The sequence below is a fragment of the Gymnodraco acuticeps genome, unplaced genomic scaffold (assembly GCF_902827175.1).
Source record: "Gymnodraco acuticeps unplaced genomic scaffold, fGymAcu1.1, whole genome shotgun sequence".
NCBI lineage: Eukaryota > Metazoa > Chordata > Actinopteri > Perciformes > Bathydraconidae > Gymnodraco > Gymnodraco acuticeps.
The window spans coordinates 6148-32822 of record NW_022990033.1 but is presented as its reverse complement, the minus strand read 5'-3'; the positions used below and the strand labels follow the sequence as shown (position 1 = coordinate 32822).

Sequence of the window (26675 nt, the reverse complement as noted above, 5' to 3'; positions counted from 1 at the left end):
GGACAGCTGCTCAGCCTCTCTCTCGGTGTGATCATGGTGACGCTGTCCTCTGTCCTTCATGTCTCCGGATAATTCCACAGCAGTCTGGTACAGCCTCGTCCCGTCCTCCTAAAACACTCGTAGTTTAGCAGGCAACGGGGTCTGGAAGCGAATATTTCTCTGCCTTAGCACTCGCTTTGCCTTGGAGTAGTCTTTACGTTTTTGCAAAATAGCTGGTGGATAATCTTGGTCGAAAAATATCTGTCTCCCGTTCAAAGACACCTTTTTCCCCATGGCTTGCGTATAATATCGTCTTTAGTTGAGTATCGGAGAAACTTGATAGTTATTGACGCGGCTTGTTCTCCCTGTCTCCGGAGGCCCTCGGTACGAGCGCCCGGTGCGCTCTTTCAATGCCGAGCTCCGTGGCGGGGGGGATCTCAAGTACTCTTGTAGTAAACTCTTCACAAAGTCAACCATAGATGACCCCTCCGCTCCCTCACATTATAAATCCTTATATTCTCCCGTCGGGATCTTCCTTCTTCGTCAGTCAGTTTATTTTCGTGCCGATTCATTACCTTTATCATCTTTCTCAGCACCTTCCACGTTTTCAATTCTCATTTCTGCCTCCTCTATTTTAACGTTGACGTTGGTAACCTCGGATTTAATTTAATTTGATTGTTGTTTGTGTCTTTGCGAAAGTCCTGTACCTCCTCCAGAACTTTAGCTAAGCTAGCCACGTGTGGCTCTGCGCTAGCTTCCTCATCATCAACCTGTGCAGGCGAGTTGTTCGTTGTATTTTCTTCGTTGGTAGACTCTGAGCCAATGTTTTTCTTTTGTCCATCCTTTCTTCCCATCTTCACCCCGTTAACTATTTGTAATTTACAGAGACTTTTCTTATTTAGCAATTAAACGAGGCAAAATTAATCTCTTACGGGGGAGAAGCTAGACTCGGCTGCCATTCGGTATGGTGACGTCACCAGAACCATGACCATCATTTTCAAGTCAATGAAATCCTCTCAATTGATATCGGGAGTCAAGTAGTTAGTTTGTTTATCATGTAGCCGTGTAATAAGCGGGATAATGTGCAGTGAGGCATCCCGTACACATTCAACTGCTAACAGCTAACTGCTAACGGCTACCTGCTTACAGTCAACGGCTAACGGCTTAGTTTACCAGCTCTCCTCCTGCTGATATCAACATGAATTTGATGTTCATGATGGCACTATGAGGAGAAAAAATGATGCTTACCTGGACGTGTCGATCATAAGTTACGTAATAAAGAATCACAAAAAGTTAATCTGGGTTTCCCATCAGCAACTAGGTAATATACTGATCATCGGTCAAAGCAGGCCAGTAAATAATCAAGATACAATTATAACACATAATGTGAGATTAGCTCCGTTAGCCGTTAGCCGAAAACAAAGTCAGAACTATCCAAACTGAACCGCTGTTGATCACTTGCGTCCGTTAAAGAGTAGAGTGGACTCAGCCGTCAATGAGGGTGTAAAAACTCAATGAAATGTAATTTTAATAACTGTGTCATAAATGAGAGGAAGAACATGACATTTGAGATATTAGAGACACCTTCAGATTGTCTGTCCATACCTGAGTGTCTCCAGTCTCCAGAGTGGATCCTCCAGTCCAGCAGACAGCAGCTTCTCTCCTGAGTCTCCTGGATGATTGTAGCTCAGGTCCAGCTCTCTCAGATGGGAGGGGTTGGAGCTCAGAGCTGAAGCCAGAGAAACACAGCCTTCCTCTGAGACCAGACAGCCTGCCAGACTGGAACCAGGGAATACAGTAAACTCAGTGTTTTAATGATGTCAGCATCAGGGGCATGCCTGGACCTGAAAACATTCGGGGCTTAGCCCACAGTCAAGGCGGCCGCGGCGCTACAGTGGAATGTTCTACTGCAACACTCCCCCACACACACACAGTACACCCGCGACTGTTACATTGAAGGCTCGATAATCAGCTCACGGCATATAGGCAGGGGTAAAGTGCTATATTTCATGAGTGGAGGGCAGACCTCACCTCCTCTAGGCTATGCTCCCCCGGGAAGACCCATACCCCTACACACTACCCCTCCGTTTGCGCGTTCATGCGGAGGGTCCGCCATATTGAGGGCTGTTCCAAAGCAACGAGTGTGGAGGGGGAGTGGGCTATCAAGCCCTCAAACAGCGAGTCTGCAGCGGTGCTGACTTGAGACCGGTCTCTACCATGGATGTATAATAAGAACTGGATATAGCGTGGGAGGCGGGGCCTCATTCATTCCTATGAGAGTTGCTCATTAGCGCATGATGATAAAATGGCCCAACTTTTGAGAGAGCGAAACGTCACAGATTACCCAGCATGCCTGAGAAGTACCCGTATGTGCACTCATAGCGCATGCGCAACTTTAACCAACATGCTCGTTCACATCAAGCACGTCAATTTGTGTACACGTAACAGCACCGCACGTTCATCACAGCATGGTAATGATTTGTTATTATGATGGATTTGATATTAACAAGGCAGCAGTTAGCAGCTAGCAGCTAGCGAGTAATGATGCTAATGTACACATCAATCGTTATGTACTTATATTACGCTGTAACAGGATCTAGTGATATCCAACAGAGCTTCATTTAGCATGAAATAATGATTGCACTGTATATATATATATATATATACAGGCCATATATACAATATAATCAGGGTTGGGGGTTGTAAATGTAATTAGTTACTGATTACTGAATACATGGCTCTGAAAGTAATCCGAATACAGTTACAGTTACGTGTCTTAAAAAAGTAACATAATCAGATTACTTTTAGATTACTTTTGGATTACTTTCTTTTTCCATCACAGATGGATGTGTTGGTGAACAGGAGACACAAAAAGCAAAAGGATACTGAACGTGTTTTCACTGTTTTAATGGCTTATCAAGAGCACAACTGAAACATAACATCTGAAACGATCTAACAACATAATAAACTTGTTGGGGATGCAGCTTGTGATGTGAGGAGTGAGGGACACGGCTTAGAACGGGCGTGTCGCCTTCTGTCCTGCCAGTGTTGGCAGGACATTAATTAAAATGTCGAACTCGGACTTCATTTTAAGGACATTTCGGCCAGGGGTTTAGAGCTATATTTGTTTAAGCACCGGATTGGCAAAACAGGAGAGTGTGTGCACCAGTCTGCCTTGATCTATGAATTAATGTCTGTGACTCTCACAGTATCTGCTGCCCACAGCTGCTTTATAGAAGGAAAACCTCCTTCACTTCATGAAATCTCTGCAGCGCCAGGAGGCAGCGGGAGGGTTAACTCCGCCTCTGAGAAGAGGAGCGCGCCGTGCCGTTCACGTACCACCTTTCACTGTGTTTACCTTCAGAATCATAAGGCTAAAGAGCGGTGTGGCTGATGTGTTTTAACCACACACACCTCTACAAACACACGACTTAAACGCAGACTTTTGTTCCTCCATGTTACTTTGTTATTGTTTCACTGAGCGGACCCGCCCCTTTTTTTCAAACGCTCCCCTTTTTGGTCCATCTGCGCGGTTTTGTGCGCTGTGATGATTCGGCTGTACCTTTAGTAATGAATGTTAAATGTTGTGAGGAAATCTTTCCACCAATAATTCCAATAAGTAATCCAACATGTATTCACTTCAGGTTTACGAAAGTAACTGTAATCAGATTACTCGTTTTTCAAATGTAACGCGAGCTGAATACAGTTACTTGATTTTTGTTTTCTGATTACGTAACACCGTTACATGTATTCCGTTACAACCCAACCCTGAGTGCAATAATAAGCTACAGGGACGTTAATCTACGTCGGTAACATTAACTTTATTTAATACAACATTTACGGTACAAGATTTAATCATAAAGCCCATGTAGTATAATATTTTACAAATGATGAATTACAGCAAACATGTGCAATATATCCATTATTACAGCTCCGTGGGCAGTAAGGCGATATGGTCCGTTGTTATTGTGCATCCATGGGTAAAGATAAACGCATGTTGTGCTGAACACGTAACTTGAACGTGCCGGGCGGCGCGGTCCCGTGGGTTAGATGCACGTTGATAATGCCGAGGGAAATAACTCAGAATAACGTTATTAGCAAATGTTTACAACTTGAGGAACGAATGTTTTTAATGAGGGCTATACAAGCGTTCATACTGGGTAGTTTATTTAGTTTAAAAAAAATGATCCAACGAGTTACAGACCACTCTTTCCCCATGTAAGTCAATGGGAAAAAGTGTTTCCGGGCCCAGCAACCTAAAGGAAGTGTAGTACCGCCGTTTGGCCACAACGAATATTCTCATCAGACTCCGGCGCACTTCCTGGGGGCTTGGGTTGCGTTCCGATAATCCAAAAATCAGCTCCTAAATTCTAACCCTATCTCCTATTCCTTGACCTCTGAGTGAAAGGTCACGGGGTTAAGGGATAGTGGTTAGGAGATTTCAAAAGGACTTAGGAGAAGAGACTGCGGTATTTTAGAGAATCGACTGCACTTTCACTATCCGACGTGTTTCTGATGCGCCAGCGGACGTCCTGAATGAGCGTCTGCTGCTGTGGGGAAACTATGGAGACTACAGTTCTCTATACAGCGGACTACAACATGGATGTTCAATAAGAACGAGGGACTCCTGTGAACTCATCTAGAGACTCTGTGCTCTGATGCTGTTGCTTTATGCTTTATGAACGGGGACAACAGAGAAACAGATTCTTCAGGACCAAAGCTGGAATTGAAATAAAAAGGAAAGTGAAGCTTCTGCTCGTCCCCCTCTCCCTCCGGTCCTCATTAATACAAATGATCCCAATACGTATGATTGATGAAAAGATCTTAAATCAATACAGATGTATTTATTATAAACGTTAGTCCTTAACATCTATCACTGTGTATATCACCATTCAAACATCTTTTAAAAGTTGAACATAGCCCACAGCTCAGTAAAGACTGTGAGATGTTGACTTTATTTGATCATTTCAGTAAAAACTAACGTTCATATTTCTCTCTTTGATTATAATACTGATGAACGTTAAAAACAAAGCACTTTGGCAACTTACCACATACGTTTTAAAACGTATGTCTGCCGGAGAGAGGGGAGGCCGTCCCAAAGCTTGCAGCTGTATTTACTCCCTCCATCTGACAGGAGGAGCCTCGTGTGTGACTCCACGGAGTTCACTCCGTCACGGAGGGGGAGTGTGAAGGGGTAGCATGTAGGGCGTGGTTTGGGATTTGGCCTGCATGCGCTATTGCCACACACACACAGAGCCGAGCTTCATTGACACAAGCACACGTTTATTTCCATGCAACTCTCTGGTTGGTCTGGTGTCTTGCCTCTGTTGCATTCACTGAACACGGGAAATTACAGTCCTGCCGTCCTCTCTTGTGTCATGATGAGGTTCACGTAGAGCACGGTTAATGTATTATATTATTGAGGGAAAGGCCAGTCCAGGCGACGCCACTGGTCAGCATAAAGATACAGATGTTGACCAACTTTATTAACATGAACCTGAAGCTGGATGAGCAGGTTTTAAATTAAAACTATCAACAAAAAAACCTGTGCTCTGACCTGAGAGTCTCCAGTTCACAGTGTGGACTCTCCAGTCCAGCAGACAGCAGCTTCACTCCTGAATCCTGCAGGTCGTTGTTACTCAGGTCCAGCTCTCTCAGACTAGAGGACTGGGAGCTGAGGACTGAGGACAGAGCTCCACAGCTTCTCTTTGACAGCTTACAGCCACTCAGCCTGGGGAAGGATTAGCAATGAACACAATTTATTTTATTTATCATTTTTAAAACTGATCAATGTTGTTTGTATCTCCACTTACAGAGCTTTCCTGGAGGCTTTGACCACTGGCAGCAGCCTCTGAAGAGCCTTCTCTGAAGCAGAGTATTTATTCAGGTCAAAGACGTCCAGATCTTCTCCTGATGACAGTAAGATGAAGACCAGAGCTGACCACAGAGCAGGAGACAGATTATCTGTGGAGAGACTTCCTGATCTCAGGGACTGTTGGATCTGCTCCACCAGAGAACTATCATTCAGTTCATTCAGACAGTGGAACAGATTGATGCTTCTCTCCGGAGACGGGTTCTCATTTATCTTCTTCTTGATGTACTCAACTGTTTTCTGGTTGATCTCTGAGTTACTTCCTGTTTCTGTCAGCAGGCCATGTAGGAGATTCTGATTGGTCTGCAGGGAGAGACCCAGGAGGAAGCGAAGGCACAAGTCCAGGTGTCCGTTTGGACTCTGTAAGGCCTGGTCCACAGCACTCTGGTAGAGATGTGTTAGTGTGGGTTGAGGTCTGAATACTTGCCAGGACAGCCAGGAGGTTGTTGGTTCTTCTGCCAGCAGGTTGATTCCAGAGTTGATGAAGGTCAGATGGACATGAAGAGCAGCCAGAAACTCCTGAACGCTCAGATGGACGAAGCAGAACACCGTGTCCTTGTACAATTCACTCTCCTCTCTAAAGACCTGTGTGAACACTCCTGAGTACACTGAGGCTTCTGTGATATCGATGCCACACTCTGTCAGGTCGGACTCATAGAAGATCAGGTTGCCTTTCTGCAGCTGCTCCAAGGCCAGTTTTCCCAGAGCCTCCATCATCTTCCTGCTCTCTGGACTCCAGTGTGGATCCGTCTCCCTTTTTTCATGATACTTGACGTTCTTCACTTTGGACTGAATCACCAGGAAGTGGATGTACATCTCAGTCAGGGTCTTGGGCAGCTCTCCTCCCTCTCTGGTTTTCAACACTTTCTCCAGAACTGAAGCAGAGATCCAGCAGAAGACTGGGATGTGGCACATGATGTGGAGGCTTCGTGATCTCTTGATGTGGGAGATGATGGTGCTGGCCAGCTCCTGATCTCTGAATCTCTTCCTGAAGTAATCCTCCTTCTGTGGGTCAGTGAACCCTCGGACCTCTGTCACCATGTCCACACACTCAGGAGGGATCTGATTGGCTGCTGCAGGTCGTGTGGTTATCCAGAGGCGAGCAGAGGGAAGCAGCTTCCCCCTGATGAGGTTTGTCAGCAGCACATCCACTGAGGTGGACTCTGTGACATCAGTCAGGATCTCAGTGTTGAGGAAGTCCAGAGGAAGTCGACACTCATCCAGACCGTCAAAGATGAACACGACCGAGAACTGATCAAACCTGCAGATTCCTGCGTCTCTGGTTTCAGAGAAGAAGTGATGAACGAGTTCCACCAAGCTGTAATTTTTCTTCAGCCTATTCAGCTCTCTGAAAGGTAAGGGAAATGTGAACTGGATGTCCTGGTTGGCTTTGCCTTCAGCCCAGTCCACAGTGAACTTCTGTGTTAAGACTGTTTTCCCGATGCCAGCCACTCCCTTTGTCAACACTCTGAGTGGTGCGTCTCTTCCAGGTGAGGCTTCAAAGAGGTCTTCTTGTCTGATGGTTGTTTCTGGTCTCTCTGGTTTCATGGATGCTGTTTCCATCTGTCTGATCTCATGCTCTTCAGCTGTTGTTTCTCCCATGGTGATGTAGATCTCCGTGTAGATTTCATTTAGAGGTCTTGAATTACCCGTTTCTATGATTTTCTCAATTTTTTTCTTCAGGTTGAATTTGAGGTTCCCTTGGCACTGAGTGAGAATCTCTGAATGAAGCTCTGAATGAACGGAAAAAGAAATCTCTCAATTGAGACAATACTACAATTAACATAAAATAACCATCACAAGTTTGGTTAATAATTTTACACATTTCTGACAAGACAGTAGATTATTTTCCTTGGATCAAGACGCCGCATCTTGTTGCTTTCCAAAAATGTGCCCTTGAAAAAGAATATTTTCGAAACCAGAATGAACAATCTGTGGTCCCCAGAGAACCATGGCCCTAAACCTGACGACTCTTATTCCTGCTGCTGGAAGACGAGGCACGACCCTGGCAGATCGACCTCTGGGGATGTGGACTCAGCTCTCACTCCAGTTATACAGGAAGTGGATTGCTTTTAGTAATTGGCCCAATACTGCATAATCCTGCAATAGCCTACTATCAACAAGACGCCCTGGGGGTCACAGTAATAATCTTTCCCTTCGTCCATAAGACAGGGTGGATGGAAAACTCTATTGACCCCTCCTTGCAAATGGGGAGCCCCAGCCTAACTACTGAACGTATCCCCAGCTGGTGCCCTGACCCAGAGACTGCAAGAGAGCAAGTTACTCTGAACTGTTGGTCGATGCATCGGCAGAGAGAACAGGGACAGCTTTCATCTCAATGAACCTCAAAGGTGACCTGGGTAACTCTGGAAAAGCAGAGTCTAATCCCTATCCAGGAGTTTCTTTCCAGCGCCGGTTCAATGTGTAGAGGTGAGCCCAACTTTGTCTAGTTGGTCCTGCTCCACCTCCCACACCGACACCGGATCCGTCCCCAGCAGAGAGGTGATGGTTGTTTGAAGTTTGTATACCATGTTCCTCTCCTTCAGCTACAACCCAACTGGCATTGATTGGACCCTTAGACCCAGTGGTGTGTAGACCCAACCCAGTCTCATAAAAAAACGTGTAATAACTACGTTGGTCCACAACGTAGGACGTAGTATTTCTACAAAAACGCCTCTGAAATTGTAAGATCCCTACGTTTTTTTTCACCATTCATTCCAATGGCTGGCGTCTATGTCACGTGATCTTCAACTTTCTCCCTGCAGAAAAAAAAAACATGGCCGAACTTCGTTTTATTCTCAGTGGAAAATGCCTATTTTAAAGTTAGTTTGGCCATTAAAATGCGTTTTGATGTCATTTGATGCGAGAAATATGAGTTGTTATTTCAGACTATGTGTGCAGTGGATGTACATGATCTTTAGTTTGCTAGTTATTACGAAGATTACTTCAGGAAATTGTGTCTATACAACGTTTTCATTGTTACCAAGGTGGTTGCTAGGGACGCTGCTATCGATATTATTTCTGTTATGTTGTGTAACAGTTTAATGGTGTAATCTTTATTGCTACCCCCTTCCCCGTCAATGTATAGTGTTGGTCCACAGTGCAAACATATTAGTTTAACAAAATCCGCATCTAAATTCCAGTCTCACATCTCACATCACATCGTCATAAACAAATACCGGAAACAGACCGAAAACACTTTATTCCGAGTGTGCTTGCTTTTCTCTTTGAAAGTCATCACATAACGGCATTGTAATACACGGTTCGGCTGCATTAAATATTACATATCTGCCGTAGTTCTCTATTTATAGAGCCCTGATGAGAAGACTTCTAGACAAACATGAGCAACTGCCGCCAAAACTGAAAACGTGACGTGGATCATAAATATATCAGCCATTAAACAATATCTCACATTTCTTTTCACACAATACGTCTCCTTGCAGTATCAACACTAAATCGGCTGACTTTTATATTTGATCCAATTGGTAGATAGGCTGTATTTACACCATAAAGGTGCACAGCTGATATAAAGGGACAACTAGTGGTTAAAGCATGTTATTGAATTTCATTATTTTTATTATTAGATATTAATAGGATCCCTATAAAGTATATTCATTACTCGTTATTCTCTACTAATAGTTCACTAAAGACTGTATATAATGACTATTTTGCACATTCCTTTCAAGATTTCAAGATTTTCTAAGGTTTATTGACATAATACACAAACGGTGTAGTTATGCAATGAACGAAAAACGTTGTGTATACCTCCAGCAATGTTAACTATGTTGAAGCACTTATTTTAACTGATATTATACATATGTATTATACTCTTATAAGATGTAGATAGTATAAGAAATGTGCAGAATACGACAGTTTAATGGTGGAGGTACACACATATTGATAGATGTCTTGTAATGCACTGTTGAGGAACCTGCGACCAAAGTTTTTCATCTCCGGCCTTGTCAGGTATTGAACATTCAATAAATAAAGAACACAGAATTATTAAATATAAAACACAGAATTTGTGTGATTATACTAAATGATTTACAAATAAACACCACTGCATATTTCCAACTCTGTATACACATGCTGATGTAACGCCAATGTTTCCAACTTGGGATCAATAAAGTATATCTTATCTTAAGACGATCGATGGCTACTGCCATATTTGCAAAATGTGCCTCTGAACCTTGACAAGTGCATGTTTCAGGCTTATCAATGAACAACAGGAGGGGTCACAGACATAATACCAGCTGTTAAATAAAGCTCTTCTGACCTTAGCTGGCATGTGGGTAATGCCCATTATGGGCACAAGCCATTTTCACCTATTTATTAATTATATGTTTTACATTTGAGTGTTTCCTATCCCCTAAACCTCCAGGGACGTACACAGTTTAATACTGGCCACTTCTTATTATGGGAAATACAAAAACGTCTTTTAGAACTACAACTCCCAGTAGAGACGTGCCATAGAGCATGTTGCGAAACACCAACATGTGTAGTTCTGGGGACGGGGTGGGGGAGGGGGGGACGGGGTGGACCCGTTCAAATCCAGTTTTGGACAGTCTGTCGTGGTTCCATCCCATTTCAAGTGGTATTCGACGCTCGGCACACTGTCCAATCACAGAGCTTGAGGACTATCACGGGGTTTGTCAAGCGAAGCGGAGAGAATACTTACTTCCGGGTGTAATATTCTGTAAAGCAAATGAGCTGCTCCGACCCTCGGTCCTGTCGGACTCCAACTTGTGTTTATTAATCAAACAAATACATAAACACAAGAATAATTATGTGTTATTGTTGAGTAAATGGAGAATTCCACAGCAATAAAGATAACACCATTAAACAGTTACACAACATAACATAAATAATATCGATAGCAGCGTCCCTAGCAACCACCTTGGTGACAATGAAAACGTTGTATAGACACAATTTCCTGAAGTAATCTTCGTAATAACTAGCAAACTAAAGATCATGTACATCCACTGCACACATAATCTGAAATAACAACTCATATTTCTCGCATCAAATGACATCAAAACGCTTTTTAATGGCCAAACTAACTTTAAAATGGCGGAGTGGCGCAGTGGTCTGTGCGTTTGATCATCAGATCAAGGGGGCGTTGGGGAACTCCAGTTCGAAACCTGCTCCCGCCCCACTGCGTCAGGCCGTTGTGTCCTTGGGCAAGACACTTCACCCGAATTTGCTCCTGTGGGTATTGTCCACAGTAGATGACCATTACATGTATGATCTGTATGTGTAATGTGTATTTGTAAAGCGCTTTGAGAGTCTTTGATAAAGCGCTATAATAAATATAAGGATTATTATTATTATTATTATTAAAATAGGCATTTTCCACCGAGAATAAAACGAAGCTCGGCCATGTTTTTTTTTTCTGCAGGGAGAAAGTTGAAGATCACGTGACATAGACGCCAGCCATTGGAATGAATGGTGAAAAAAAACGTAGGGATCTTACAATTTCAGAGGCGTTTTTGTAGAAATACTACGTCCTACGTTGTGGACCAACGTAGTTATTACACGTTTTTTTGTGAGACTGGGTTGGTAGACCCCAGTGCCTGACTGCAGGATGAGGACCTGGTCTGCCTAATAGGGTTGCTTTTTAGTAGCTGATCTAAAAAGTGACCCTGCTAGAAACTATTGACCCTGACCACTGAGCTTTCAGGGTCGTGGGGGAACCTGAACCCTGACACCATGTGTTTCTCTGTGTGGTATATCAGGAGGACACATCCAATCCATGTTATCATTGTGATTTATCTGACCTCAGGTTCCCTGTTTGTAACAATCCTTTTTAACTAATGACCTACCTGTCGGTTCTGATGGAATGTTTGATAATTTCTCCTCCAGAAGATTCTGATTCATCTCTTTCAAAACGTTTCTGGCCACTTCATTAGTGTTAATGCCGTAGTTCAGAAACATGTGGTCCACAGTTTGCGTCCGACATGCATCCTCTAGTCGACTCTTTGGGATTCCTTCAAATCCTAGGACCTCCTGCTGCAGGTACCACTTGAATTCTTCAAAGTCCTCTTTCCCCAATTGTTCTAAAGTTCTGAAGAGGATCTTTTTCAGTGTCGCCATATTTTCTCCCTGCAGAGATCCAAAAGATACCAACAGAAAATATTAAATAATCTTACATCGGAAATAAAATGGGTTTTTGCAAAAAAATACTTTCTTTGTTTTTCAAAGGTCCAGGTCCAGGTTCAGCAGGTTCAGGTCCAGCTTCAGGTCCAACTTCAGATCCAGGACCAGGTCCAGATCCAGGTCCAGGTCCAACTCCAGCAGAGTGTGTGTCCTCTGGTCTGGAACACAACATACAGAGCTTTGAGTGAATAATGAGTGCTGAGCTGTGACATGGAGAAGAGTCATGGACAGTTGGAGATCTCACCTCTGAGCTTTGGTATGGCTGTCATGTTCCCCACACAGAGAGGGGGGGCTCCCTTATTTTTTATTTCCGACCTCCTCTCTAGAAAGAGTTGGTATTTGTTTGCTTTTGCCCAATTCTAATGTTATTCAACAGAAACGTACACATTTTCTGAACGTTCTATTAAAGTTCATGAGTCGTGACGTGTGTGCACAGTTTAGCGTTTGTAGCTTATTCTAGATCATGGTAAATTAAGAAAACGTCATAGGCCACGCCCACATTATTAAATCACCACGATCCATGAGATCTCATTTAACACTCGCCCCCAGAGCATGTGTTTACAATTTCGTTAATTTCTGTTAGAAAGTTAAACATTTGTGTTGATCTTAGCACCCCCTCTGGGTCCGTATCAAGTTTGAACATACAGATGTAGCACTCCAGGGTTGCGTTCGGATAGTTTAAAAATCAGCTCCGAAGTTCTAACCCTATCTCCTATTCCTTGACCTTTGAGTGAAACGTCACGGGGTTAAGGGATAGTGGATAGGAGAATTCAAAAGGATTTAGGAGAAGAGACTGCAGTGCTTTAGAGAATCCGAATGCACTTTCACTATCCGACGTGTTTCTGATGCGCCAGCGGACGTCCTGAATGAGCGTCTGCTGCTGTGGGGAAACCATGGCAACTACAGTTCTCTATACAGCGGACTACAACATGGATGTTCAATAAGAACGAGGGACTCCTGTGAACTCATCTAGAGACTCTGTGCTCTGATGCTGTTGCTTTATGCTTTATGAACGTGGACAACAGAGAAACAGATTCTTCAGGACCAAAGCTGGAATTGAATACAAAAAATGATCCCAGTATGATTGTATGAACTATGAAAATATCTTAAAATCAATACAAATGTATTTATTATAAACGTTAGTCTTTAACACCTATCACTGTGTATATCACCATTCAAACATCTTTTAAAAGTTGAACAAACCACACAGCTCAGTGAAATGTTGACTTTATAATTTCAGTAAAAACTAACGTTCATATTTCTCTTTTTGATTATAATACTGATGAACGTTCAGAACAAAGCACTTTGGCAACTTACCACATAGGTTTTAAAAAGCTTAATAAGCACCGTAACTTTCATGATATCATTTTCTCCGTCATAATCGGTTGTTTCCGTGAACGGCCGACTGTTGAGTGACGGCAAATGCTGCGGCTGCAATGCATTGTGGGGCAGCATTTTCTCCTCTCCTTTCGGTAAGGGAGGTCCAGTGGTCCCTAAGCTAAAGGAGGTTATAAAGAAAGTTTGAAACCTCTTTTCCTATCATTCTAGAGAATTCGAACGGCACTTATCATGGCTACCACTGAGGGACTTCCGGGTCATTTCACTCCGTTAGGAAGGTTCCTAAGCTAAATGGACTATTCGACCGCAACCCAGATCAGACTCAGATGGGTGTGTCCCAGTCAAAAGCCCAGCGGATGCCAGTGGCTGGGGGTGTTGCCAAATTGCTAGAGGGCGTTGCCCAATTTCCCCATTTGTTCAATTACAGGATTTAACCATGAGATGGCGCTTCATTCACAAAATACACAAAGACAACTGGGTGTTGATGAACTTAGTCTGTTTGCAAAGTTTGCAGCTCTGCAGTTGTGTTTGTTGAATACTGTAGCATTTAATCACTTATTTGTTACTGTATGGTTTTCACAAGCTACTATAATGAAAAAACATCAATATTTTAGATCAAATAAAGTATATAGTTTGCTTTATGCAGTATATTTCTTGTAATATTGTTGGGGTGTTTTTACACAGTACAGTAGATTGAAGTAAATCAACTTATACATTAAGATAAGATAAGATGGACCTTTATTAATCCCGTGGGGAAATTCAGTAGTTCAAACAGCAACAGGGTGAGAGTGAAAAACAGGACAGCACAGATTCACACAGATTAATAAAATCAAAAATAAGACGAGTGATAAAAATAATAATAATGAGAAACTATGAAATAAGAAATGAATAAAACTAAAATGTAATTATCATATCATATATTATAATGTATTGTATTATTAAGTAATATCATACATTAACCCCATTATAGCAGATGCCACATTGAATGGATGAACACATTTATGCATCAATAATTACAACAGAGTATTTCTAAATACAAGTTGTAAAAATACTTATATGTATTTAATATTAACCCTTTGGAGTCGACCGTCACGCCGGTGTGATCAGATCACATGACCTGTTCAAGAAGGTGCCGCATAAAAACAACAGTCCGGACAACATTGCCGTGTGTTTCTGTCGAAAGTACTGGCTTGAAACTATATCCCAGTCTTTGTTTCATGCAAAAAGACCCAGTAAACACGGAGAGACGATGATATAAAGTTAATACATTTCAAAAGTATGAAAAATGGAAGCACATATTTGAATTTCTTCGCCGCATTTGATCATTTTACGAAACGGAAAATACTGGAAACTGTAGATCCTGCTCAACAGGATGTATATGTGTATTTCTGTCGAAAGTACTGGCTTGAAACTATATGCCAGTCTTTGTTTCATGCAAAAAGACCCAATAAACACGGACATACGATGATATAAAGTTAATACAGATATATTTCAGAAGTATGAATAATGGAAGCACATATTTTAATATCTTCGCCGTATTTTATCATTTACATGCTACCTCAATCAAACGTTCACATTATCATAGTGACATCCCATGTATATATTTCCAGCTTTTAAATGGTTTCGTTGTGTATGTTTGTGTTACCTATATGAAAAATAATATCATTTTCAAAATCTGTTTTTACGTTTCTTTTGTGATATTGGGTCCAAAATGTTCATATAGTATCTCAAAATGAAAGAAATAACTATCAGGTTATATAGGTGAGGTTGTCCTTAAAAAAAGATACCAAACATTGACATGCCAAACATTTCTTAATGGGGTTTAGTAAGACAAATCAAAAGTATGTGAAAACGGCCAAATTAGCCCAGGACTCCAAAGGGTTAATAACATAATGATTACTTTCAGATGATAATACTTTTCAGGATTAGGTCCGGTCTGACAGCGCTTAGCTCTCTGCTGCAGAGAAGATCACTGCTCTAAACAAAGTCAAAAATCCTACATCCAAACGAAATAAATATAATTAATTATGATGAATAAGTCTTGTTCATTGTTTTTCACTTTTATTAAATGTTTGATATTTCCGGCACAGACCCTTTCATACCGGCAATGCGCGATAGAAACAACAGAAAGTGCGACAGTTTAAATATGCCAGTGTTAATTTCGTCAACGAAAACTATGACGAAAATGTTCGTCAACGACCTTTTTTACATGACTAAGACGAGACGATTACTAGCTAAACATAGATTCTTGATAACGAAAACTATGACGAAATGTATATTTAGTTTTCGTTGATGAGACGAGACGGACTAAGGTGTTAATGGTGGACTATCGGACATTCAAAATGCAGCATATTTCCCCCAAGTGTCTGTCAAAATGCATTTTACGTTTCTAACTTGCAATATCATTATTTCCGCTCTCTTCACTCCAGAAGAGCGATCTCCCTGTGTCTCTCTGTGTGCGAGAGCTGTGGAATGTGACTCCACACATTCCGATGGCCAATTAGTTTTAAACAAAGAGTTCCCAACATACAGCATAGGAAACATGGGGGGTTGGGGCTGGTGAACGGTATGGTCCTAAGGCAACCCAGTCTCACGGCATTTCGTGTTCACCAACATGATTTTTAATCTATTGATTCGTGTTCACCAACACGATTTGCCCCTTTTTTTTCTTGTTGCACAGCACGATTTTAAAAGCAATGTATTTCTACTGCCTGCAGCACGTATTTTTCTCCGGTCGGGTCGAGGAAGACCGGAAGCTGTGTGGTTCATAAAAACATGTTCTTACTCAATATCAAGCCACAGTTATTGCTTTTATTTGAAATCGTATCATTTCTGACTTTTGTTGCCGTCTGTGAGGAAAATAAATGGGGCTCAGAGCCTCAGGATACTGAAATCTGTATTTTTAAAATCTTTTTTTCCTTCTAATTTGTTATTCTTTTCAAAATAACACACTGTTATTTACTCACCAATAACACACAATTATCCTTGCTTTTATTTATTCGTTTAATTCTATAATCTCGGGCTTTTTTGGCGTCCGTCAGGAACTGAATTTCAAAATAAAAATAACCGGAAACAGACGTAGGCATTTCGAGCGATTACCCAAGATCCCGGATGTTTTAGCCGCAATGCATGCTGGGATTTGGTGTTTATATGATATGAAATCCGGAAAACATTTTAAAAGAATACTTAATTCCGAGCGCTCTTGCTTTTCTCTTTGAAAGTCATCACATAACGGCATTGTAATACACGGTTCGGCTGCATTACATATTACAGATCTGCCGTAGTTCTTTATTTATAGAGCCCTGATGAGAAGACCTTTGGAAAAACTGAGAAAATGCCGCCGAAACTGAATACTTGACGTGGATCATAAATATATTCAACAATTAAACAACATCTTCAATTTCTCTTCACACAATACGTCTCCTTGCAGTATCAACACTAATTCGGCTGACTTTTACATTTGATCTAATTAGGTAGGTTATATTTACACCACAACGGTGCACAACTGATATAAAAGGACTTTAGTTTTAAAGATATTACTGATTTTCTTTGAATGTAAGAATGTAAATACTGAGTCTGAAATAGTATAGCAATATGCTGTAAAATTATGTGAAAGCACGAATAAAACTACACATCTTCAGATGTTGTACGAAAACAAAAGTGTCCTACACTAATAATACAAAGTTATTATGGCTGTGTGTACCTTGTGTGCACCGCCTAGTGGTTAAAGCACGTTATTGAATTATTGTGTTTTATTTGTTTAAAAATATATTAAGAGTACAGACTTTCATAGGGGGAAAGTATAAATATAGAATATAAAAAATCAAGAAGATACTATAAGTGATCTCTACAATAAAACAGTTTAGTGCAGAATGTACAAAGATATTAATAGGAGGATGTGCAAAACAGAAAAACGAATTAACCTTTATTTAAACATTAAATAACACTTTAAGTTAAGGTCTTCTTTTAAATAAGAAAAACACTTTGGGGGTATCTATCTACAGATAAATATTAAGCCTGACAAAGTACTTAACGTCTAATATATTGCTTTCCTGCAATGTTAACTATGTTGAAGCACTTATTTTAACTGATATTATACATATGAATTATACTCGTATGTATGTAGATAGAATAAGAAATGTGCAGAATATGACAGTTTAATGGTGGAGGTACACACATATTGATAGATGTCTTGTAATGCACTGTTGAGGAACCTGTGACCCAAGTGTTTCATTCATTGCATAACTACACCGTAGTTGTGTATATGATATGTCAATACACCTTTGAAAATCTTGAAAGGGATGTGCAAAATAGCCATAATATACAGTCTTTAATTAACTATTAGTAGAGAATAACGAGTAATGAATATACTTTATTACTCGTTTCCATTCATGTCAATTGCAGATACATGTTTAGTCTTCTCAAGCACCAACTATCAAATATCTCTCCTGATTGTTGGCACTTGACAATCACCTTACCTGAATTTTACTCAGGTGTAACTAAAGTCTGATTTAAGGGTTGTTTATATTTCACATCATTAATCAGAATCTGCAAAGTAACTCAAATAAATGCAGTGGAGTAAAAATACCAGGTTAACCTCTGAATTTTAGTGGAGTATAATTACAAAGTAACAATGAGCTGTCATGTGGGTATTAATGCTGCGCATTATGGACACAAGCGATTTTCACCCATTTATTAATGATATGTTTTACATTTGATAACACCAATGTGTTTAATACTGGCAACTTCTAATTGTAGGAAAAACGAAAACGTTCAGTAGAGACGTCCCATAGAACATTTTGCGAAACACAATAGCCAGCATGTGTATTTCTGGGGTGCGTTCGATTCCAGTTTTGGATAGTCTGGCGTGGTTTCGTTCCATTTCACACAGCTGTTTGACGCTCTGCGTAACCTTACGGGGACTGTAGTCCTAAACGATAGCTTGGGATTATGGGTAGTGTAGTGTCTTCGGCCATCCTAAACTCAGAAATGTTGACAATCGCAATGATGCTCGAAATGTCCCTTATAGGCCTACGTCTGTTTCCGGTTATTTTTATTTTGAAATTCAGTTCCTGACGGAGGCCAAAAAAGCCAGAGATTATGGAATTAAACCAATAAATAAAAGCAAGGATAATTGTGTGTTATTGGTGAGTAAATAACAGTGTGTTATTTTGAAAAGAATAACGAATTAGAAGGAAAAAAAGATTTAAAAATACAGATTTCCGTATCCTGAGGCTCTGAGCCATTTATTTTCCTCACAGACGGCAACAAAAGTCCGAAATTATACGATTTCAAATAAAAGCAATAATTGTGGCTTGATATTGAGTAAGAACATGTTTTTATGAACCACACAGCTTCCGGTCTTCCTCGACCCGACCGGAGAAAAAGACGTGCTGCAGGCAGTAGAAATACATTGCTTTTAAAATCGTGCTGTGCAACACGAAAAAAAGGGGCAAATCGTGTTGGTGAACACGAAATGCCGTGAGACTGGGTTGCCTAAGGACATAGGCGGCGCGTGAGGCTCAGGTTTGGGAAGGCTAAATAACTTTTTTTTACCTGACGCTGCCCGCCTCCGATAGAAAAGAGATCAACTCAGTGAAAGCACCGCCTGCTGACCAATCAGAGCTCAGTGTGCAGAGTTTTAATCTATCAAGTCATATTACAGGAGAAAGGAAATACAGTTTAAACTGCCGTATGCAGAGAAGACGCTGACGTGTCGCACATTATCATTCAGATATAATATCATAATATATCACATTTCCTTATCTGAGTCAGCTTCTCCAGCCGTATCTGGCCGTGCATCACATTGTCACATACTGTATGCAGAAGTATTATTTTAAGCAACACATTAAATTGACTAAACACTCAACTCAAATGTAATTCAAGACATATCCACTCGTGTCTTAGATCGGGCAGTGATATCATAAAACTGTTGTACGCTTTCAAACACTCGGTAGTTATTTTTTAACCAGTTGTTCTATATTCACCTTGCAGGTGCAACTCTGTGGCTTGTATCCTGGATGATATGTTTAAGTCATGGATGGTTAAAGTTCATATTTGTCTAATATTAGTTTACTTTTCATTATTGAAGTATGATTCATTCAATTCATTCTATATTTTATTCTGTAGATTGTGTACATTACTTTTCACTTTACTGCTTGTTGCACCTGGTTAGAAGCTAAACTGCATTTCGTTGTCTCAGTACCTGTAATCTGTGCAATAATAATAATGTTGAATCTAATCTTGAGCAGGAACTAATGTAGGCTATTTACTTAGTAGCCTACATGTCTGACATTAACGATTAAACACATTTGTGCATTCTTTATGAATGCAAACCGAGTCAAGCCGACTCCGGAGGAAATCATATTTAGTTTATTTTTAACTAAATAAATGTGATTTAATCCACATAATTTACTGTGTTAATTGTTTACTGTAGTATTGTTTAACTTGAAGGTGCCTGATGTGAACATTTCCAGAATGTATTGTCTTAACTTTTTAAATGCCTCTGTGATGTGCTGCTACCCATTTTCCCCTCGGGGACTAATAAACGAATACTATACACCTTAATTCATGTAATAAACAAATCTCAGGCCAGTAACACTCAAAGCTAAATGTGAAATACCATGCTATGTTACTATTTATAATGTTATTGTTGTTACAACAGAAGATGTTTTTATTTAAATTGAAGTTAAATGCATCAATCTGGTGCACTGAGGGCAAAATTAAGAGATTTGTGGATACAGCTCTCTCAACTGTTCTTATGCCACATCAAGGTGGAACGCTCTCCCCACAACTGTAAAGGAAAGTAAAACTATACTTACCTTCAAAACCTCTCTTAAAGAGCACCTTCGGGGGAGAGCATTGCAAAACTGGCCCCGGTAATGGTACAAATCTCAACCTGTCGTTCAATGGACAGCTTCCCCCCCCCCCCATCTATGTATATACTCGCATTTTAGACTCTGTTACTAACTGTATATCTGTAGACTTGGTATGTCTTAAATGTCCGGTTAGGATGTATTAGAACCAAATCTAAAATGTAAATTGTAAATAAGCAATCTGTATGTAAAAAACCACCTGTATGTAAATTGTAAATAAGCCATCTGTATGTCTTATATGTCTTAAATGACATGATGAATTGGAAATGGGGGACCCTGATGTAAACAAGACGAAAGTCTTTCTCTGGTCTGCATCCCCTTAACAATTATATGTTTTGAGCTGTACTGTAGGCTACTGTACCCAATATACAAGCTGTTAATACACTTTTCAATCAATCAATCAATCGAACAATGTGTGTTGGAAGGTATTAAATTACTATGCATATTTTATTGTGTAAACACACAGCTGATCACCTGAGAGCTGCCGTTTCATTCAGACTGTTTAAAAAAAAACACGGTCTGATTTCAACAACTCAATGTGTGATTATTATAGCAGTAATATTAGACACTAATAATACAGTAAACTATTAACACTGTACATATTATTGTTTGCCCGTGGGATTAGGATGATCGGTAGTGAGACCCGTGCTGCATTTTCCTCCGGTCGGATGTGATATAAAAACAAAGCGATTATTTGTGTTGTTGTAAACTCACGTGGATTAAACTACATGTATTAGTGCATTAATTTCAACTCGCGAACATATGATACATTAAATGATCGTGAGGATGATGATTTAAAATCGTTTGTTTGAGCCTGGATGCATTTCCTGATCTAAAAACATAGCGATGGTTTTGTACTTACGCCAACGTGAATTAAACATTATTTTGTTAAATAAAAACATGGAGATGTTTAGTAAGTGATTACATGTGTCTTATTTAGCACAGAATATGATCCTATCCGTGACATATGGATCTTAACAAATATCCGCGATATCAGATACCTGTAGATCAGCTGTTTATTTCACATGGGTTCCAGTGTGGCAGCTTTTTAATCACGGCTCCCCCTGGTGGATCCATGATCCATTGCAGCTGGTTTCATTATAATTACATGTATTTATCAAGGGGGCGTTTCAAGTCCTGCGGGGGGTTTTCCTTTTCAGCAGGGCTCCACCCCGTGCCGATCACGGACCCGCACGGGTAGGGGTCTGAAACGAAGCGCTACATCTGTATCCAATGAGGTATGAGCATTTAGTTCCATTTAGATTTATGGCGAACATGTTTTTTGACTGATCTTGCTCATTTTGAAGAGTAATGTGTGACTGTCCCCGAATGTTTTATACAAAGTAAGTGTTGACAGATTCAAAATGGAAAAGTTTGTCATTAAACTGCTTTCACATTATGCCAGTGGTTCCCAAACTTTTTCTGTCAGGCCCCCCCTTTGGAGAAAAAAAATGTCGGGCCCCCCCCCAACACAAGTTAGGCTCAGTGGCTGCGCCAGAGATTTATTTTGGGGGTGCTGTGGGGTAGCTTGACGTTTCATAGAGGGCGCTCAAACATTTAGGGTTTCCCATTAATGTACCGGGCGCTACAGAGGAATGTTCTACTGCAACACTCCCCACGCAAATACAGAGGGCCCTTCTCACTTCGGTTAAATGGATTCCTTGCTTCCCTCACTAGCGTTGTTTCCCTGCGTTTAGTCCCTCCCACCAGGGACGCATGGAGAGACGCAAGGAAACCACGAGAAGCAGAGAAATGAGTTTTAAGAGCAATGGGACGTCCTTTCCTCCGGAGCGTCAAGTGAAGCGACGTCCGTTTGTGATGACGCTGCACAGCTGATCGTCTGACAGCAGCTCTGTCCCCGTTATTTCCACACACCCCCCCGCCTCTGTTAGTACACATTTACTGACACAAACATTTGTATCATCTGTTGTAGACCCCAATAAATAAAATAAGAACCCATTCTCAAAAAAGATAAACGCCATTCTTAAAATGTATAAACGAACAATAGTTGGATTAATATTGATTAGAGTGAATAGAAATAAAATAATTCAGAGAAGAAAAAGAGATATGTATGTTATCTATCAAAACCCAGTTAGATGCATCGTCCAATCAGTGAGCGATACACAGTAAGGGGGCGGGGCGAGTGTCTGAGGATTTAATCAAAGGATGGTCTGGTGGTTCCTCGATTATAGCTCCTCCATTATAGCTCCTCGCTCCTCCGGCAGAAATAAGGCCATGGGACGCTACTCAAGATGGCGCAGACAAATCAACTTCCGGTGAGACCGAGACCGAGGAGCGAGGAAATTAAAAATAAGAGAAGTGAGAAGGGCCCACAGTGTACCCGCGACTGTTACAATGAAGGCTCAATAATCAGCTCATGGCATATAGGTGTAAGCAGGGGTAAAGTGCTATTTTTATAGATGGTGTGTGAACCTCACATAGGGGGGTCCGGGGGCAAGCTCCCCAGGGAAGTTAAAAGCATCAATCTGGTGCACTTTGAGAGCAAAATGAAGAGATCTATGGATACTTCGATAGTTACGTATGTAACTACGGTTCTATGAATACTGGATGACCGCCAGAGGCGGTGCTTTAGCACTGGATATCTTCCGTCTCGCGCATGCGTAGGTCGAATATTTATATCAACAAAGTCACGTGTGACCTCGTATGACCCCGGAAGGCATAAGTTCCGGTATTGTCAACGAGTTCAGTCCTATGGAATCTTCTCGCGGAAACACGAGATTCCGAGTGACCAAGAACTCTGGCGGTCATCCAGTATTCTGTATTATTATGAGAGCAAAATGAAGAGATCTATGGATACATCTCTCAACACCCATATGAAACAGATTTACTTTTTCTTTATGGATATTTTACAAATCACCCTTTTAAACTTTATTCTTGTTTTACTGTCATATAGTATTTCATACCTGTTTTTAATTTATTCTCTTATTTTTTTATATCTGTAATGATCATATAAACGTGTGCCTCGGAAATAATTGTTTAAATTAATGGTGACCAAAACGTTTGAGACCCACTGAGATAACACTGAGAGTCCTTTAGCTCACTGAGTCCCTCAGTCTGACAGGAGAGGACTCTCCTCCACTTTGTTGTTGAAAAAATTCCTTATATCCGTTAGCGTAGCTCGCTAGCACCAGAAGCTAACAATGATCTTCGGTACCGGTGCGCTCTTTCTCGCTCGCTCGCGCACGCACACAAAATGTCTCGTTCCACACACACAGAGCCGAGCTTTAATGAAACACAGAGACCCAGACGTAATAGTACTGCATCATTTTTTATTTTAAATAACCATTTTTCCTCCTGGTCTCTCGCGCCCCCCCTGTCATGCTTCTGTGCCCCCCAGGGGGGGTGCGCCCCACACTTTGGGAACCACTGCATTATGCTAATAAGCAACACATCTGAGTGGGCGGAGCCTGGTAGTTCTTTCTGTAAAGTGTCTTCAGCTCAATGTGTGTACCACATTTCAAGTCAATCTGACTTTTGGTGCGAGTTGTGTGGCCCTCTTGTGTGGCCCTCTTGTGTGTCCCTCTTGTGTGGCCCTCTTGTGTGGCCCTCTTGTGTGGCCCTCTTGTGTGGCCCTCTTGTGTGTCCCTCTTGTGTGGCCCTCTTGTGTGGCCCTCTTGTGTGGCCCTCTTGTGTGGCCCTCTTGTGTGGCCCTCTTGTGTGTCCCTCTTGTGTGTCCCTCTTGTGTGGCCCTCTTGTGTGGCCCTCTTGTGTGGCCCTCTTGTGTGGCCCTCTTGTGTGGCCCTCTTGTGTGGCCCTCTTGTGTGTCCCTCTTGTGTGTCCCTCTTGTGTAGCCCTCTTGTGTGGCCCTCTTGTGTGTCCCTCTTGTGTGGCCCTCTTGTGTGGCCCTCTTGTGTGGCCCTCTTGTGTGGCCCTCTTGTGTGGCCCTCTTGTGTGGCGCTAGAGAGCCTGCCGGTCATGTCAGAATGCATTCACTACAGGACCTCAGCACTTTTACCATTCCTGACGTCTGTGCAATGTTTTACAAATCTCTGAGCATGATGAGTGCCTCAACAACTGGCTTTACCTGCAGGGACAGGCAGCAACATTGAGAGATCTATGGATCTGGGTAGGGGGAGAGGAGCAGAGGCTCGAGCTCATATATAATAGCGTCGCGATGCGCGCTAGAGAGCGAGCGCTCTCTCTCTCTCTCTCTCCTCTCTCTCTCTCTACTCTCTCTCTACTCTCTCTATCTCTCTCTCTCTCCTCTCTCTCTCTCTCTCTCTCTCTCTCTCTCTCTCTCTCTCTCTCTCTCTCTCTCTCTCATAATTATTATATAAAGGTGTACCTTGGAATTACTTGTTTACCTAAATGGTGACCAATACATTTGAGACCCATTGAGATAACTGAGCCTCTCAGTCTGACAGGACACACACACACACACACACACACACACAAACACACACACACAGCCGAGCTTGAATGACACACAGAGACCCGAAGGTACTCGTACGACTTCATATCACATTATGTTTGTGTCATTATTGTATGATCAGTATGACAAATGAACATATCCTGCCCTCGTCAAAGTTATGTTTTAGTTCAAATAACTGCTGCTACTTCTTGTTGACTAACCACGTCCTCTTCCAGCAGCTCTGGCCCCGCCCCCGAGTCTTCTGGTCTGCTTTCTGTCCCCAGAACCAGAACTAAACCTGGAGAAGTTCAGTTATTATGCTCCAAACATCTGGAACAAACTCCCAGAAACCTGCAGGTACTTTTGTATCCAGGCTAAATACTTTCACTTTTCCTGAACTATTCATATCTCACACTGCACTGTAACTGTTATTCATGTTATACCTGTGTTAATCTATATAAGCTTGTTGTATGTTTATTTAATTCTCTTTGCTTTTGACTTTGACTGTTTTTAAATAACATTTTATAATGTGTTTCCGCTGCACTATTTCTTAATGCTCTTAATGTCTTTAATTTTTGTAACAGACTCCTGTGGGAGGATCCTCACCTGCTGAACTCTCTTCAGGTCCACAGAAACCCGGCTGATCTCGTCCTCCTCAGTCCTGGTTCTGCCTGCTATTCCCTTATATCTCCTTTTATTCAACAGTTTGAACACCAACTGTCGCAGGTGTGACTTCCGTGAAAGAGGAAGTCGGTACTTCCGCTCTGAGTTGCAGAGGAAATGGGGGGGAAGGGGGCGGAGTTTGAAGTGCTGCAGTAGTTTTCACTCAGGAGGAACTCTTAGACAGAGAAACGTATAATATGAGAGAGAGGTCTATGTCTTCAGCACTGACTACAGTACAGGTACTGCATAAAGCTTAGCAGACTCTTCACGCTAACGAAGGATCACTTCTAGGCAGGGTTGGGAGGGTTACTTTGTAAATGTAATCAGTTACTGAATACATGCTCTGAAAGTAATCAGAATACAGTTACAGTTACGTGTCTTAAAAAAGTAACGTGTTCAGGTTACTTTTAGAATACTTTTGGAATACTTTCTTTTTCCATAACAGATGGGTATGTTTTGGTGAACAGGAGACACTTGTTTTACTGTTTTAATGGCTTATCAAGAACTCTAACACAACATCTTGGTGTCATTCTGGACAGCTCTCTCTCATCTGCACCCACATCAAACACATCACCCGGACTGCATTCTTTGTACTGTCTTAAAACCTTTCCTTAGAATATGTTATGGATTGTAAGGTGTCCTTGGGTGCTTTGAAAGGCGCCCCTAAATAGAATGAATTATCATTATTATTTATTATTATTATCTGAAACGATGTAATAACTTTTCAAACTTGTTCCAGTCACTTGCCCCATGCATTCAGCAGCAGCAGGCCATTCATTTGATCCCGTTATGAATGTCATCATTTCGACAATAAAGACATGCTACATAAACGTTATCTTGCACATTTTATCTAACCATCTCTGTTTCTAACTTTCAATATAGTTTAAAAGAGATCTCTCTCTCATCTGCGTGCGGGGGCGGGGCCTCACAGACGCGCTGCATCTCTCTCTCGCTCACAGACATACTGCAGCGCTGTGCAGTGTGCACACAGCTCTGCCGGTAATGAATATTACATTTTGTGAGGAAACTTTTCCACCAATAATTCCAAAAAGTATTCCAAAATGTATTCACTTCAGGTTTACTAAAGTAACTGTAATCAGATTACTCGTTTTTAAAATGTAATGCCAGCTGAATACAGTTAGCCTACTTGATTTTTGTATTCTGATTACGTAACGCCGTTACATATATTCCGTTACAACCCAACCCTGCTTCTAGGCTACTGTCCCGCAGCTCCTGCCTCTCTGTTGGACTCTGTCGCAGCAGGGCTGCTGCTGTGGTGCGGACCGCATTAACCAGACTCTTCACAACGAAGGATCCATTCTTCTTCTTCAAGGAAGGGAAGGTTTCTCAGTACGCAGTCTACTGTCCCGCAGCTGCTGCCTCTCTGTTGGACTCCGGTACTGCACCTTACTCAAGAGAC

General features: G+C 41.5%; 1 protein-coding gene across 1 annotated transcript; it reads right to left on the bottom strand.

Annotated features, from left to right (window-relative positions):
- Positions 1-1584: 1584 nt before the first annotated feature.
- LOC117545339 (NACHT, LRR and PYD domains-containing protein 12-like) lies at positions 1585-25335 on the bottom strand (the record flags this gene model as incomplete). The annotated part of the gene is made up of 6 exons (XM_034215065.1): positions 25199-25335; positions 12039-12165; positions 11674-11953; positions 5793-7584; positions 5537-5710; positions 1585-1758 (listed from the first exon to the last, which is right to left on the bottom strand). Coding segments are annotated over exons 3-6 (2411 nt in total), but the record flags the coding sequence as incomplete, so codon positions are not given.
- Positions 25336-26675: the final 1340 nt, after the last annotated feature.